We start from the raw sequence: 15358 nt of genomic DNA, 5'->3' as shown, positions 1-15358 counted from the left end.
CTGTCGAGCTTCACTGCTTTATAGTTAGTGTATTTTTACAGGTGTTGATGTCATATTTAGTGAGCAATCAATTGTTGTACTTGGTTGAAAAATGAAAAATGTAATAAAAAAACAGAGAGAGTGGCAATATATTTTATTGTATAATGAACCAAAAAATAATGATCAAAATTAATGTAATGCAAGAATTTTAGTGGAATAAATGAGGAGGAGAATGTCACATAATATAAAGTAACATTCATTTTGACCAATATAAACTGTAAAATGCCTAAGAATAATAGGCATTAATACCCAAATAAAGCAATATCATAGCAATATAAAATGTTAATACCAAGAATTGGATTTGCCTTGCAAATCTAGCTGGTAGTATAAATAAAGAATAGTTGTGCCATGCTTTTTGCTCCAACCAGAGCAGACAGAAGTGCATTGCTTCATGGATCATGGAAGTTTGCTCAGAGGGAGAGAAGTGTCCACCAAGTGAAAGCAGTCCTTCTCACAGGTCACATTCAGTCCTGCCGAGTCCCTCGTGACTCTAATAGACTAATGCTGGACTTCAAGTCAGAAATCAAGCTGTTTGGGGACAAAGACTGCATTGACGGAGGCGACTCGCACAAGTGGAAGACCTCGCAGAGCAGAAGGTCTCAGAATTGAGCAGCCGTGGAGAGCCGTGCTCCTGGAGTCAGAGGTGAGGCTTCGTCCGTCCCTGGTGTTTGGTGTGTGGTGTAGCTTTGCTTTCACCTGTGCTCCTGCAGCTTCAGCGTCTCACGTCACGATGAAGCTGTCGCTGCTTTTGGCCGCCTTCTTCCTGCCTCTCATGAGGGCTCAAGTTCCCCACTGGGGTCCGTGTCCGGAGCCGACGGTCCAGACTGCCTTCAATCTGAGACAGGTACCAGCTGGAGACTTGTTTCACAACAGTGTGTCATTGGAATGCAACGCTTTGTATTGGTCATCCATCTGGTGTGTTTCAGAAATGAGATCTGTTATTGTCTTATTCTGAATATTCTGACTTTAGTTTATTAAAAGTGAATATTCTGTCAGTAAAACATGTCTGTTATTGTCAAATGTCTGCAGTTCAAATGAGGCACTTTCTTGGGAGGATCATTTGACTCCGATTCAGGGCTTTACTTCTCTCTCTTTGTGCTGTTGTCTGACCCCACGTCTGCTCCTTTGCTCCAGTTCATGGGCCGCTGGTTCGAAGTGGCCAAACTTCCTGCTCAGTTTGAGAAAGGTCGCTGCATCGAGACCAACTTCACGCTGCGCACCGACACCTCCTTTACCGCGGTCAGCTCCGAGCTCTTGTGAGTCCCGGCGGGTCTTCTCTTTCAAGTCATGTGACCGAACACGCATGTGACCCCACCTTGCTGCTGAACGACAGGAAGGGCGAGCTGAGGAAAATAGAAGGCGTCGGAGTGGTGGAGGACCCCAAGAACCCGGCCAAACTGGGGATCAGCTTCTCCTACGGTGAGCAGACGCCATTTCTCTCTTCTGTTGAGTCTAGTGTGTGTTTGTGTGTCCAAGCACAGTCGCCTTTCCTAAACTGTGAAGGTTGTGAGGGGCCATCATGGCAAATAAAATGGACCTAAAAGGATTAAATATCAGTCAGGATATTAAGATGCGTGTATATGCCACAAACCCTTTTTCATTTCAATATAAATCCCAGGAAGAAAGATTTAAAAAAGGCAAATTATTTCAAAATATATGCACAGCTTTCTTTCCATGTATTTTGAGGAACAAGAAATCCTCTCAAACTGGCAAATGTAAGGGAACAAACATTGCGTGTGCCGCCTCAGTGCTGCCCTACTCCCCCTACTGGGTCCTGTCCACGGACTACGTCAACTCGGCTCTGGTCTACTCCTGCACCGACATCCTGCGCCTCTTCCACGTGGACTTCGCCTGGATCCTGAGCCGAAGCCGGACCCTGCCGGAGTCCACCATCCAGAAGTCCCTGGAGGTCTTCTCCAACAACAACATCGACGTCACCCGCATGGTGACGAGCAAGCAGCAGGGGTGCGACAAGACGCTCTGAGCGCCGTGCAGTGACCAGGGCCGGCCACACGATGGCGCTGACGCAGACAGTAGAGCAGTCTCTGGCGTGGCAATGGCGCTGTTGTGCGTGAAAGATCAAGCGGAAGCTGAGGACACGCGGCTTCTCATTAGCGCCAATAAAACTGTAAAATGAGAATCATGTGAATCGTTTTTGTGAACTTACACTCACACAGTTTTGAGCAGTTATTCTTAACCATAGTGCTGGAGCCCATGGTTGGAGCGCCCCCTAGAGGGCAGCTGAAAGTTTTTGTTTGACACCTCTGGGTCGTGAGACGCTCAGTTATAACCCATGAACCACGTATGGTGGCAGCAGTGAGTCACTGAATTGACTTGAGAGCTGCAGATCTGTGATAGTTACCAACTATGGAGAAGTTCTTGCAAAGAAACAATGATAAAGTGATGGCGCCCCAACAGTAAAAACTGTTTTAGAACATTTTATGGTGATACTATTATTTATACTTGACTCATATCTTCTTTGAAGTTTAAATAAAATATATTATTTTTATTTTATGATACTTAGACATGGTTTTATTCTATTTATTTCAGAATTTTATTTCAGTTTTACAGTTTGCATCAAAGGTATTTTTTCCTTTAGTAAATTTGATGAACATGACTCGCACCTGGTTCTGCTGCTGGTTGGACAAATATCTTTGGGATGGTCACATGGTTTCATGTCATTTCACAAGGTTTTGGTTTGTTTACATGTGAGTAGATTAAATATGGCCGTTGATCACAAATGAAATCAAGAGTCATGAATCAGTTCTATGACTTGAATGGGCCCCGGGGCCCTTTGTTCTGGGGAAGGTGGGGCCAACATCAAAGAGGTTAAGAAGCCCTGGTTTTGAGGACTGGAACACTGGAGTGAATCTGGTCCTCTGTGAGTTCAAGAGACACGATGGAGATGAATGATATGACGCTCTGTGTAGCTGTGAACTGAACATGATGCTTCACAAAAGCTTCAGTATTGAAAGATTCAGCAGGTGCAATTCTGCTGAGTCATGACAAGCATACTTCAGGACAGGTCTGGGATTTCCAGCTGTGGACGGGTGAGACGACAGCAAGAGAGAATAGCATATGAAAGCTCCCTTCAAATGTCCTTCTTCAAACCCTTGGTTCTGCTCACTCACGTCCCTGATCAAGATCCCACAGCTCCTTCACTCCACTTTTGACCTGTCGCCGAGGACCACGGCCTCAGACACTGGCAGCCAACTGAAGCACATCCGGGTCCGGTGTCTTCCTCGACTCTCTGACCCCATCGATTCAAACAAGTCAGGACTCCTCCGGTGTGAGCTGCCAGGCTGAATCTATTAGCCCACGATGTGTGCTCAGCTCTGGGCACCCGCGCACAGAGGGGCGCCTCTTAAACATTCCAGCAGCCGCGCCTCTTCTTTTACAAACTGCCCTTAATAATCTAGTGCGACCCGTGTCCCGGGGCACTGCCACATCAAACAAGCGCCACCTCTCGACATGTGCCGCTCCGACTGGAGGCGGGAGTCCGCCGGGTGTTCGCTCCAAGCCAACGGAGAAGGGGGCGCCACTTCAGCCTCTGACTCCCAACAAGTTTGAGAACGGTTTAGTGCTGATCCGCCAAAATAGAAGCAGCAGTTGTGCGTGGCCTCTGTGGGACCAGATCAGATCCTCAGCTGTTGTTGCTCTCTTCTTTCTCATTTATTTAACTTGCTCTTAAAGGCAGACTGAGCGTGTTCGCTGGTACACCCTGGATTTCACCCTGCTTGTGTGTTGTTTTTGTGTTGTGTTCCGGGAGCAACCGTGGCGTGAGACGTGACTTGGATGAATCTCACCTCCTCTGGGGCTCACCAGCTGCAGACCATGTGGCACTTCTCCCCCTGCGTGTTGCTACACTCCGTCCATTGACCTCTGACCCCACTAACTGTCAGACGCTCAGGAAGAGTGCTCCACAAGTGCATTCCTAAATCCTTTTACTTTTAGCGGCGAGCCGCCCTGCGTGGCGTGATGCCGCTGAACAAGCAAAAGTCCTGCGGGAAGATTTGCCTGCTGCGGCGACACAACTGCAGCAGGATAAACATCTTCACAGGCGAATACCGCGATGACAGCGTCCAGTCGCCAGCGATGGATGAAATCATTCGCCACCATTTTTAACCTCCGACATGCTTTTTCAGAGACCAGCTAACCGTCCATTAGCGCCGTAATGACATACAATTTCCTTTCATAGTTGCTCTCCTCGTTTTAAACATCCTCCAGAGTTTGCAACCGTCTCCAGGTGTTTGGGAATTCTTAAGATCCCAGAGATTCCTTCATCGCTGCCGTGTTGACATTATGAGCGGCGATGGCGCTCGTGCTGCTGGAGAGGATTGCAGGTTTGTGCGCGGCTGAAAACACCTGTTACAGGTGTAATTACAGATATGATGGACAGCGGCTGCTGCGCCGTCGCCTTGTAACCCGCTGCAGATGGCTGCTGATCCATGGCGCTGCGGAGAAGGGAATTATTGATGGAACTTGGGTCTGGCTTCTGCAGCAAGCTTCTGAGTTTTGAAAAATTGACTTGAATTAAACACAATCTAGCAGCGTGTTACAGGGAATTTCATTGGGTTAGTTAAAGGTAACTCCAAGGTTGGTCTGGATCAGTTTTGCTGGAACTTAAAATAAATATAAAGTGAATGTTGCTAAACATCCATACTGTAAAACTGCTGATATATTCAGGAAATTAAGAAACATATCGTTTTTCCCCCATAATGTATTGACAATATTTCAAAATATGCGTTTTAAAATATGAATGATATATTTTGAAATATACAATTGTATTTTTCTAAATTAAAATTCTTTTTTTAATTTTTTCATATATTTTAAACTGACCTAATTCAGATTTTATGTAGATTACTGTCTTGCTATGTACGAATATGAATATGTGTAAATTAATTGAAATTTAGCGCACGTTGTTATTGTTTATCTTCTGCAAAAAAAAGTGTAAAAACAACATAATACGCCAATAATAAAAAAATGACAGATAGAAAAGAGAGAATCCTTCAGTAAAATGATTTCAGGACAAACACGGCAACATTTGATATATTTTTGTTCTATTTGTTACTTTAATTTTCCTCTGGCAAATGTATTCAATCTCCTATTAACTTAATTTTTATATGAAATACTTTCTCATATTTAATACATTGTGTGCACTGCAAAGTCAATTGAAAGACATTCTAATAGCAAACCACAACAACCTACATGTATTTTTTATAATAATTTCCCTTGTGAGAGAATCATAAAGCACGACTGCAGTTTCAACTTTAAAATTGTATGTTGCATATGAGACACGTGTGACGTCAAACACGGGTCTCCGCAGTGGAGTTGGTGCAAGTATTAAAAAGTTTTGAGGGAAAATAAGAGCGAGTGGACAGTAAAAATAATAATAACATGGAATGGGAATGTAAAAAGTTTTATGAAGAGAAATCGATATCTGAGAGACGGAGAAGCATTTCTGCAATAAAGCGCAGCCCCCAGGCGCAGGCCGGTGTGTTCATGAATACTCCCCGTCTCTGCTCAACGTCTCGCAGCTCGGCTGCAGTGTGATGGATTCATCCACTATTTTTCCACGTCGGCTTGCGCCGGTGCTCGTGTGGCAAAACTGGAGAACATTCACTCTGTTGTTGATTCTTGTTGTTTGCTCTCGGACAGAAATAATTGAGTTCCATGTTACAGCAGCTAATTAAAGGAAAGCCTTTGTGAATTGTTGGATTCTATTTTGGTATTTTCCTTTGAAGCACGCTGTGTGGTCTGATTGTTTTTCAATTATGGAGAGAGGGATTTCATGTCTTCTGATATTTCTTATCAAAGCTGCAAACAAACGGCAGAATTTTCCATTGTTCTTCGTCGGAGTGGCGAATGCTTGGATGAATGGAGACTCTTCATCTCCAGCCAGAGGAGAGGAACCCACCCAGGAGACCCCCACCTTTGATGGACCCCGGTGCCGAGCTATACACTCAGCAGTGAGACCTTGGCTGGGTCCAGTTCTTGTCACTGTTTCTGCACCCAGAACTGGCCCATCCCTCTGACCCAGTCACTGTGGGTGACCAAAGCCTTCAAAACGTCCAGGACCAGCATCCACTGAACTGAAGGTCCCAATACTGGTGTTGTCGTCTAGTCCGGGGGTTCTTAACCTTTATGATCTCGGGGCCCACCTTTCCCAGAACACATGGCCCCTGGCCCATTCAAGTCATAGATCTGATTCATGACTCTTGATTTCATTTGTGAGCAATAACCATATTTAATCTACTAGACGTTAGCAAACCAAAACCTTGTGTGTGATCATTGCAAAGATATTTATTTGTCAGTGAAAAGTCCAACCAGCAGCAGAACCAGGTGCAAGTCATGTTCATCAAAGTTACTAGAGGAAAAAAAAGAAAAAAATACACTTGATGCAAACTCTAGCGAAAATTGGAAAAGCTGAATAAAATTCTGAATAAAATAAATAAAACCATGTGTAAATATCATAAAAATTATATGTTTAATTTAAACTCCAAAGAAGAAATAAGTGTTTACTGTTAGGGCGCATCACTTTCTTTATGATTTTTTCCTCTTTTTTTCTTTCTTTTTTCTCTTCTTCTCCATAGTTGGTAACTATCACAGATTTGCAGCTGTCAAGTCAATTCAGTGACTCACTGATGTATTAAAACTGAATGTAAAAGGTCCAGAGGTGTAAAACAATAAAACTTCTAGTGGCCCTCTTGGGGGCGCTCGCGGCCCAACCATGGGCCCCGGCATTATCGTTAAGAATCCTGGTGTAGCTGACACCTCCTGACCCAAGACAGAGTCCAGACTGAGAGGGGGGCTGAATACTGAACTCCATCTGTTATGTAAGTGCACCTTTGTTTCTTACTGCCACAGAAACTGCAGTCGTTTTTTCAAAATAAAACTCGAACTGAAATACTTTCATTGGAACTCACTGCTTCTCTGTTCAGTTTGGACTTGGTCGCGGGTTAGGTAGCGTCCACTTCAACACCACCCTACAGGAAGTACACTCCAGGTCAGTCCAGGCTTCTGTTGTCCTGAGCTCAAAAAAAGCCAGACTGTTGTACTGTAGTCGGCAGTAGCACTTGTACCAGAGCTAATTCCTGCAGGAGGCATGCAGAGGTACCAGTGAACCATCAGACCGAGGTCTGTTGGCTTGGGGCACTTGGCTCTCAAATTTAAAGGACCAGTCATGTCAGGCTTCTGGTGGCCCCTGAATAGAGGGTAGGCACCCGGGGGGAGAATCTCTTGGTGGTTGTTGGCTGCCTGCACCCACACTCTCAGATCCGAGAAGACCCTTGTGTTGACCTGTGAGTGAGCTTGGCTTGTCACATGACACAACCACTCTTGAATATGTGAGGAACAGGAAGCCACATGATCAAATCCGGCTCAGATGATGGAGCCAACGGTCCAGACAAACACGTGGACCAGCGTACCATCTCCCTGCCGTCCGTCAGTTCATTAAAAATCACATTTTATCGGTGAACAAGATGCAAACGCTCCTAACTTCCAACTGGGGCTCTGCACTCGGTGACTCCAGTCGACGTGGCATTTCCCAACAAGCGCGACGCGGCGCTGCTTAATGGCTCTGTCTTCCACAGCAGCAGCACTTTGCTTCATTAGCCGCTCCATGCATGAGGTCTGCTGCCATTAACGGCTCCTGCTTCCCTGCGTGGGGAAACTATAAAAAGAATCAAGGAAAACAATAAGCAGGTTTTGTTTAGATGCCTTTTTAATTATGGCGGCTTTAACTATGGAATATGGAGCGTTGGAGGAACGTCTTCTGGACTTAGGGGACCGGAGAGTCTTTCAAGTCCAACGCCTTGACTCCTTCAGGCGTCAGCTTGGGAGCAGCCCTCGCCACTGAGACTTGGTGGTGGGCTCTTCAGGAGAGACTCGCCCGTGTCCCTCTGCCTGCTCTTTCAGGAAGATGTTACTGTAAAGACCTGGCTCCATGAAGTCTGGAGGCACAGTGGTGGAGGTTTTTATACGGAGGTGTGTGATGCTCACCAGTCCTGTAGAGTCAGGCCAAACTAGTGTGCAGGCTTATTTTGAAATCTCAATGATGGATGAGCCTGGTTCGTCCAGGTTCAGTGTATGTTAAGTAGGGTTCTTCCTGCTAATGATGGCGATAACCCCTTTAACGACAACAGGGATTCGTGGAAAACCTGATCATGTGACCCCAAGCCTTCAGTCCGTGTATCACTATCTTTATACAACATTGAACACAATGAAATAGAATGTTTAGCAACTCAATCTCAGCTGGTTTCAACTGGGTGAATCAGCGAATGGCTCTTCTTCAGGTGCTGAAGTGATAGCATCCTCTTCCTCCTCGGCAGCTCTTGCTTTGACTTCTCTTTCTATACTTTATTTTCATCCACTCAGCACTCAGACTCTGTCAAGGTCAAAAATGGTTGAAAGCAGCGACCTTGACCCACATATGAGATCATGTCCAAGAGTTGACCAAGAGTTGACAACACTGGATCTGTGTGAACCTAAATGAGGACACGCCAACACTGAAGCACTTTTGGAAAGAAACTTAGTTTCCTGTGTGGATGTGTGCTTGGTCGGGGCTGACCTACTTTTGGTTTGGAGGTTGATTTAGAGGATGTTTATACAAAGTTTGGAGGTTGATTTAGAGGAAGCTGTAAGGAGATACTGACTCTCAACATGACCTCTTGATAAAACTCCAGCTCATGGAGGTGTATGATTCAGGAGAAGCATCAACAGATCACTCTTCACTCTCAGTCACGAGGCCCAACGGCGAAGTCTGGCTGTTTTTTTTCCCTCTCCGAGTGCAGACCCGCTCACCTCTGCTAATTACAGGACTCCCATTGGTCGGCTGGTGGAGGGAGAAGGAGCCAATCCCCAAGTTCCTAACAGCATGCTGGAGCCGTACGACATGCATTTTTGCTTTTAATGATCAAGTGGACGCCTTAAAAATGTTCCCCCGAAGGTCTGAGCCGTTACAGGGGAGCAGAGAGGAGAAGGGTCCACACAGCTCGGAGGTCCAGCAAGTCTCAACACAAGCGCGTCAGTCAGGAGAAGTGGGCTCCAGAGGATATCCCAGGAGGCCGCATCCACACTGCTTTGGCACGTGAGTTCCAATCCTGGCAAATCTGGCTGATCCAGCTGCTTTCTGTTTCCAGAACCAATTATAATCTCAGAAAACCTCATTACAGCTCGTCCTCAATCCCACGTGCTGTTTGTTCTATTTTAGTTCTATTGTTTTCCATGGGATTCGCACTGTTAGCCAAACGGGGCTGGGAGAAAATCCTCGCTCACGTGACCCTTCTCTCTCCCTCAGTTGAAAATGGCGCGTGTTGGTCGAACGTCACTCTCTCTGGTCCACACTGGACTTCTGCTGGCCGTGGTTTTGTTACCAGGTGAGGCTTCACACCAGCACCACTCCCAGCACCTGACCACTGAGCAGGACCATGGCGGGTGCAGTCAGTGGCTCTAGAAATGACGCCAAAAGACCCATTTCACTCAAAATCTCAGTCAATTTAGGCTCACAGGTTTGAGTCGGAAGACACGCGGAGGTGTTTCATTTTGAATTCTCTCCATTGTACCACCAAAATATGCTCATATTCATTTCAGTATATGTTATTTTACTTGATAATTTGCTGTCATTATACTCTAATATTCACATTATGTCTTTAGGATCAGCTATAACTTTGGGTGATTTATTTTTCCATTTCTTTTTGTTAGATTTTACAACTTCCAAAAATTAACTGTTTTGACCTGAACAAAAAGAGCAGTATTTTATTAACTGCTTGTCAAAAGTCAACTTCATCCACTGGAGAAGAGACTCAACAGGATTTAATATGAATCCATATTAATATTTTAAATCAGCACCTTTGGAAAGTCAGAGCTCAAAATGCTCAAATACACAATGCGATGTCGGCTGCTTCCAAAGACGTCACGCAAAACAGTGGAAACTGAAGAACAGACGCGTGTTATTCATATTTAAATATTACATGCAATCAAAAATGCAAACAAACAAGCTCCATTTTACAGCCATAAATACACATACAGAAGATGATGAAAACCTGTGTGGGACCCTGCTGCAGGCGAGCACTACATGCTAGTTTGTGCAAGATTAATATCTCAGGTGGAAGTTGCTCTCATGCTGCACTAGATTCTGAGATGCGAGTTCTCTCCTCCGCACCAGAGGCTGGTCGTGCAGCTACAGAGCACTGCACACGTCTTAATGCAGCGGCCTGTAATCCACTAAGTATCGGTGTGATCCGCAGGCTCGGACCCCCGTGTTGCTGCTTCACAAGCGATTATTAAAACGCTCATAAAAGAGATTTATGCTGCTCCAGCGGCGGCTCTTCACCTTCATAAATGAGAGGAACCGGATGTTTCTGCCTCAGTCAGCTGACTGGGCGGTTTTCTTGAGTCGTAAACTTCTGAGCCGAACATATTCCATGTGGAGCGAGGGGAATCGAGCAGACCCTCCCTCCCTGCTGCCACACATACGTTTACAGTGGTAATTGGGTCGTGTGGGGGCCCGCGCTTTGTACTTTTTACAGGGTTCTCTTGGCGCAGCCCCCCAGTCCTTGTATAAATGTACAGGCCAGTTCAAAGCTGAACATCTGGTACCAGTCAGCTGGCGTCCCCGCTGCCGCTGCTAATGTGTCTCCTGCTCCTGCTTTACAGAGTTCCTGGGGGCCGTTCCACTGGAGCAGCAGAAGGAGGAGGAAGGTGAGGACCAACTGTTTAAATGAGCATATTTCTTCTGCCGACCAGCTGGTGTGAGACCTTACTTAACTGATGCCCAAGCTTGCGCACCATCCCCGCCCCTTGCTAGCTGGGACAGACCCCACTTGTCATGGTTCAAGTGAAGTGAACCACTGCAGGTCTTTTCATCAGCACACTTCTCTCCCTGCCAGTCCACGCAGTCTCAGGCGATGTGAAGGCCGAAGCCATGGCCAACCTGAAGAATCTGGTGCGCAACAGAAGGAACGTCCCGGTCATCGCTCTGCCTCAGTTCAAGGCCGTCCCTGACTTCTGGGGATTCTACAAGTACTTCATGCAGAGCCACAACCAGGAGGGGGTGAGAAAGACTTTTGTTGACCACAGCCTATAGAAGAGGGATCTGCCTTAGTTTGGTCCTCAGCTGCTCCCATGTCTTTGTTTAGAAGCGAGAACTGCCCACTCAATAATAATAAGAGCCATTACAGCAGTTTCATTTGGAATAAACACTATCAAGCCAGCAGCTGTTTGTCCTGGTTCATCAAATTGGAAGACAAACAATGTCAGCGCTACACAGATAAAACGAACAGCGCATGACATTCCTTCAGTTGCTTTTCTGTGGTCGCGTCATGATGACATCATCCGGGAGTTTCAGATGTCTTGCATGGTTGCATAGCCAGAGTGGAATTGAAGACTAGAGAGGAAATGGCTTCAGCTGAGGACATGAAACTGAGGTTTGTCTTTGATCTCTGTGTCCCAGCTGGAGGATCTGGACCGCCTCTACATGGCCTACCTGCAGAACAAGCACCGTTCTGAGGAGAACCCCAACTTCAACCACTACCTCAAGCACCTGAGCGAGATCTACAAGACCTGCGCCGACTCCGACGACCCAGAATGTATCGCGGAGGCCACCAGCAAGCCCAAGGCTTCGGTGGTGATGCCGGCTCCCCTCAAGTCCGCCGCCATCCACTTCTGCAACCCCTACCTGGACCCTTACTGCCTGTTCGCCCTTGCCGCCAAGGCTCCCGCGGCTGAGCCTGAACCCGCCCCGGCTCCCGCCAAGGTCCCGGCCCCCATCCTCACCCCCATCCTTCCTCTGCCCATGAAGAACCACGCTGGCTTCTACTACTACGCCCCCATTCTTGAGCCGTTCCTGAGCGCCGAGCAGAGAACTGAGCTGCTGAGGATCTGCAACTCCGAAGACGTCGAGTGCCTCCAGTACCACCTGAGGGCGGCGTACGGATACCGGCCCGCGCCCGGCCCGGCTCCCTCTTACAGCGCGCTCACGTGTAACCCCAAGGATCCCTACTGCAAGCCCATCATGGTGCAGAAGGCCCCGACAGGGCTCTACCACCTGCTGTACCCCAGCTGCGACCCGGCTGTGGATCCTCTGTGCGTGGGCAACGTGGCCGCTCCCGCCCCCCTGGCCTCAGAGGAAGCCCCCAAAGAGCAGCACTGCAACCCCCTCTTCGATGCCGGCTGCAACCCGCTCACCGCCACCAAGCTGTCTGGCCTGACCAAGCCCGTGCTGGAGTACGCTGCCAAAGACCAGCCCGCTCCTCCTGCTGCTCCTCTGTCCTGCGACCCTCGCACTGACCCCTACTGCTTACTGCTAGCCGCCGCCGCCCTGCGCCAGCCGCCTCCTCAGCTGCCCGAGCACCAGGTCTGAGTCCTGCTTCAGGCTTAAATAGTCGACTTATCTCTTTGGTTTAGTTTCTTGTCTATTCCTTTCCATTTGGTCTATTAAATGATGTGGTGACATGCTGTTCCATGTTCGTCTGTCTTTAAGCTGCTTCTGCTGTTTTGATCCAAATCACATGAATTAATCAACCAGGTCCGCTACAACCTCGGCGTCCGCGGCAAGACCAAGGAGGGCTACGACTGCTATGTGCACTATGACAAAGACTGCACGCCGGTGGAGTCGAGCCCCAAGTCCAAGGCCAACATCAAAGCTCCAGCCAAACCGCTCTGCCATCCGTTTGACCCGAGCTGCGGGAAGTTCGCGTCACCGGCTGACCTGGAAGCTCCGAAGGCCGGCGCCGACGGCATTATCCTGCCTGACCCGCACTGTGATCCGGAGTTCGACTACAACTGCCGCCTGCGTCGAGCGGAACCCGCCGCCGACCAGCCAGCTGAGCAGCCCGCTGCAGACGAGCCCGCCAAGGCCGCCACAGCCGCCGCGGCGCCTAGCTTCGACGACTTCCTGAAGAGCGTCATGAGCCAACGCAAGTAATCCAAGCTCAGATTCACAGACTTTATGGACCATTCCACCGCAGCAAATCTATAGAACACCCCGATGGTCTGCGTCGTCTGAAGAAGGATGAAAGTTCCAAATCGTGGATGGATCATTTGTGCGTTTAAGAGCTGATATGTATAGATTAGATTAGGTTCAGCTGTGTTTAAGGCCAGAGGCAGAAAAACAAATCCCTGTTGTACATTCATTGTTTCCATTCACTCAAAGTGTATTTAATGTTGGGTATCCACATTTTTCCCCTGTAACCAAACCTCCTCCTCTGTTTCATTTTGATGAAGTTCTAAATAAAAATATAAATATATTCTCAATGCTTCTTTCATTAAAGTTCAACAAAAGACACTCAATAATGGTTTGACCTCAGAAAAGCAGTAGGACAGTACACAAAACCAAAATAAAAATGAAAATAATAAAAATGAATTATATGCTGCATGAATATGTATGTATAAATAGTTATACAAGTTGGAAAGCACAAAACAACATATTTCACATTGTGGAGAGATTTCCCTTTTGTTTTGTTTGTATCTTTGCTTTTCACAAAATTAAAGTCTTGGAGCAGATGTAATCTGTTTTGAAGGGAACTTTGTCCTTATATTATTTTTCCAAATAATAAACAAATGCCAACTAATAGAAAAATGGTTTGTTTGTTTTTTTTTTGCCTCACTGAGGTTTCTAGGTCTGATGCTAACGCGGCTAACTAGCCAACATGGCGGACGTTAGCAGTCTGGGAACAAATGTTGTTTTGAGCTTAACTGGAATACGCTTTGTGTTTGGACCACAAAAAGACACCGAACCGGTATGTTGACTTCCTTTATTATTGCAAACACGGTTCGCAGCGAATAATTGCCACCAGGTGCCACTGTTTCGCTGGAACATCAAAAGCACTTCTCTTACGTTTTATATCTAACAATTATCTGAGCGTGAAAGTGCGCGTTTGCTACTTAAAAATACTTTTCAATCGTTCAAAATGCCATGCAAAGGTTGTCAAGAGTGTTTTAAAGAGCAGGGTGCACACAGTTTAATGAAGAATTAAAAACAGGTTGGAATCAATTTCACGCTTCTCTGAGGAATAATTGCTACGGATTTGAAACATGCTGATGTTTAAGATAAGCAGCTTGTCACGGTGGGACACGCTCACTCTGCTGCTTTCTAATACATCACAGCCACCACTTTGGTGTTAATTACAAAATAAATTGGGGGAAATTAGCGGCCGTGAAGGATGACAGACGGCTGTTGTCATTTTGTTTACGAGACCTTCACTGCAAGTGACCTGTGTTCTCCTGAGCTGATAAAGAAAGGTTGTTCCTCAGAAGATCCATGTCCAGCGGCCCTGAGCTAATTCGCTCCGAAGGTAGCTCGACTGGAACAGTTATTGTTACCAAGTGTTAAATAACCAGCTTCATACTTCATATTCCCCGCAGGCCAGGGCCTGTCCATGATGAATCTCCCATCTACAACACGATCTGGTGCGCAACGCTGCAAAAAAAAGATGCCCTAAAATCTGAAATGTAAAATATATACTTGAAAATTGTATCACTAACAATGTCGTTTCCCGGCAAGTAATCTGCTCCCTCTTAATTATGGAGACATTTTTCATTTTTAGTGAAACACCAAGTGTTTTCCAAGTTCGTTTTTAAAGATGGTGGATCATCAAGTAAGCCGAGTCTCACTGAAATCAAAGTGAAATTAAGACTTGAAACAAGAACTTTTATCTGTAACTTCCCGCACTCCACTGGATTTCTTCGTCCATAAGTCATTCATGTGCATGGCATTGTGGATTTGTGGGTATCCAGCCAAACATTTGCTACAGAGCATGTGGCCACAGGCCCCCAAATACACTGGAAGTAAATCCATCTCATGAAATGGTGAAGTTTGTGGTGACCAAGAGAGCTGAAAGTGATTCAGATTCTTGGCACGCTGGATTTTTAATCTGTGTGAGTCATTTCCTAGACAGATGATGATACACTCGCACTATTTGTAGAGTGAGTGTATCACGCACCCAAATCCTGTTTTCATTATTGCCCTCCATGTATTGTGCTGATGTAGATTATGCCTTTTTTAGAATTTGAAATGTCTCTGAAAGCAATGAGCTTAGTGGGACAGCAGGTGGCGGTAGCACAATGAGCGGAGGGAGCAGAAGAAGGTGCACAGAGTGATGAATGGTTGAAGACAAAAATGATTGTTAAAAAAAAGATGTGGCCCCCGGGCCGTGCTCTCACAGATTCAAGCACAGGCATTTTGTCTGCTGATTTCCTTCAGTCTTGCCCTGCCCCCCACTCTGAAGCAAACGTGAGAAGCTTCCATCAGGATCTTCTCGATATTGCTCTTTGAATGAGCACTGTAGTAAACTGAAAAGCAACACCATCACCGTAAATT

The 15358-nt window shown here is 46.5% G+C and overlaps 3 protein-coding genes across 3 annotated transcripts in view; all 3 read left to right on the top strand.

Annotated features, from left to right (window-relative positions):
- The first annotated feature begins 576 nt into the window (after positions 1-576).
- apoda.1 (apolipoprotein Da, duplicate 1) lies at positions 577-2160 on the top strand. Its single transcript, XM_053884219.1, has 5 exons — positions 577-682; positions 750-883; positions 1174-1295; positions 1373-1458; positions 1788-2160. The coding sequence occupies exons 2-5, from the start codon at positions 770-772 to the stop codon at positions 2021-2023; spliced, it is 558 nt and encodes a 185-aa protein (XP_053740194.1). The 5' UTR covers positions 577-682; positions 750-769; the 3' UTR covers positions 2024-2160.
- Positions 2161-9011: 6851 nt separating this feature from the next.
- On the top strand, positions 9012-12964 carry and2 (actinodin2). Its single transcript, XM_053883664.1, has 6 exons — positions 9012-9127; positions 9338-9416; positions 10696-10740; positions 10929-11092; positions 11492-12394; positions 12566-12964. The coding sequence occupies exons 2-6, from the start codon at positions 9344-9346 to the stop codon at positions 12962-12964; spliced, it is 1584 nt and encodes a 527-aa protein (XP_053739639.1). The 5' UTR covers positions 9012-9127; positions 9338-9343.
- A 715-nt stretch (positions 12965-13679) lies between these two features.
- Positions 13680-15358, top strand: part of LOC128769785 (RNA-binding Raly-like protein) — a 54871-nt gene continuing 53192 nt past the window's right edge. The window contains exon 1 of the mRNA XM_053883762.1: positions 13680-13778. The gene's annotated coding sequence lies outside the window, so the exon portion shown is untranslated. The remainder of the gene's footprint in view (positions 13779-15358) is intronic.

Source organism: Synchiropus splendidus, chromosome 13, assembly GCF_027744825.2.
Source record: "Synchiropus splendidus isolate RoL2022-P1 chromosome 13, RoL_Sspl_1.0, whole genome shotgun sequence".
NCBI classification, from domain to species: domain Eukaryota; kingdom Metazoa; phylum Chordata; class Actinopteri; order Syngnathiformes; family Callionymidae; genus Synchiropus; species Synchiropus splendidus.
The sequence above is the reverse complement of the archived record's forward strand: the minus strand, read 5'-3'. Positions and strand labels throughout refer to the sequence as shown.

Coding starts and splice junctions, on each gene's coding strand:
- apoda.1 (XM_053884219.1), top strand. CDS start 770: ATGAAGCTGTCGCTGCTTTTGGCCGCCTTCTTCCTGCCTCTCATGAGG. Junction 1,296..1,372: donor GCGGTCAGCTCCGAGCTCTT/GTGAGTCCCGGC, acceptor GCTGAACGACAG/GAAGGGCGAGCTGAGGAAAA. Junction 1,459..1,787: donor GGGGATCAGCTTCTCCTACG/GTGAGCAGACGC, acceptor GTGCCGCCTCAG/TGCTGCCCTACTCCCCCTAC.
- and2 (XM_053883664.1), top strand. CDS start 9,344: ATGGCGCGTGTTGGTCGAACGTCACTCTCTCTGGTCCACACTGGACTT. Junction 9,417..10,695: donor GGCCGTGGTTTTGTTACCAG/GTGAGGCTTCAC, acceptor CCTGCTTTACAG/AGTTCCTGGGGGCCGTTCCA. Junction 11,093..11,491: donor AGAGCCACAACCAGGAGGGG/GTGAGAAAGACT, acceptor TCTGTGTCCCAG/CTGGAGGATCTGGACCGCCT.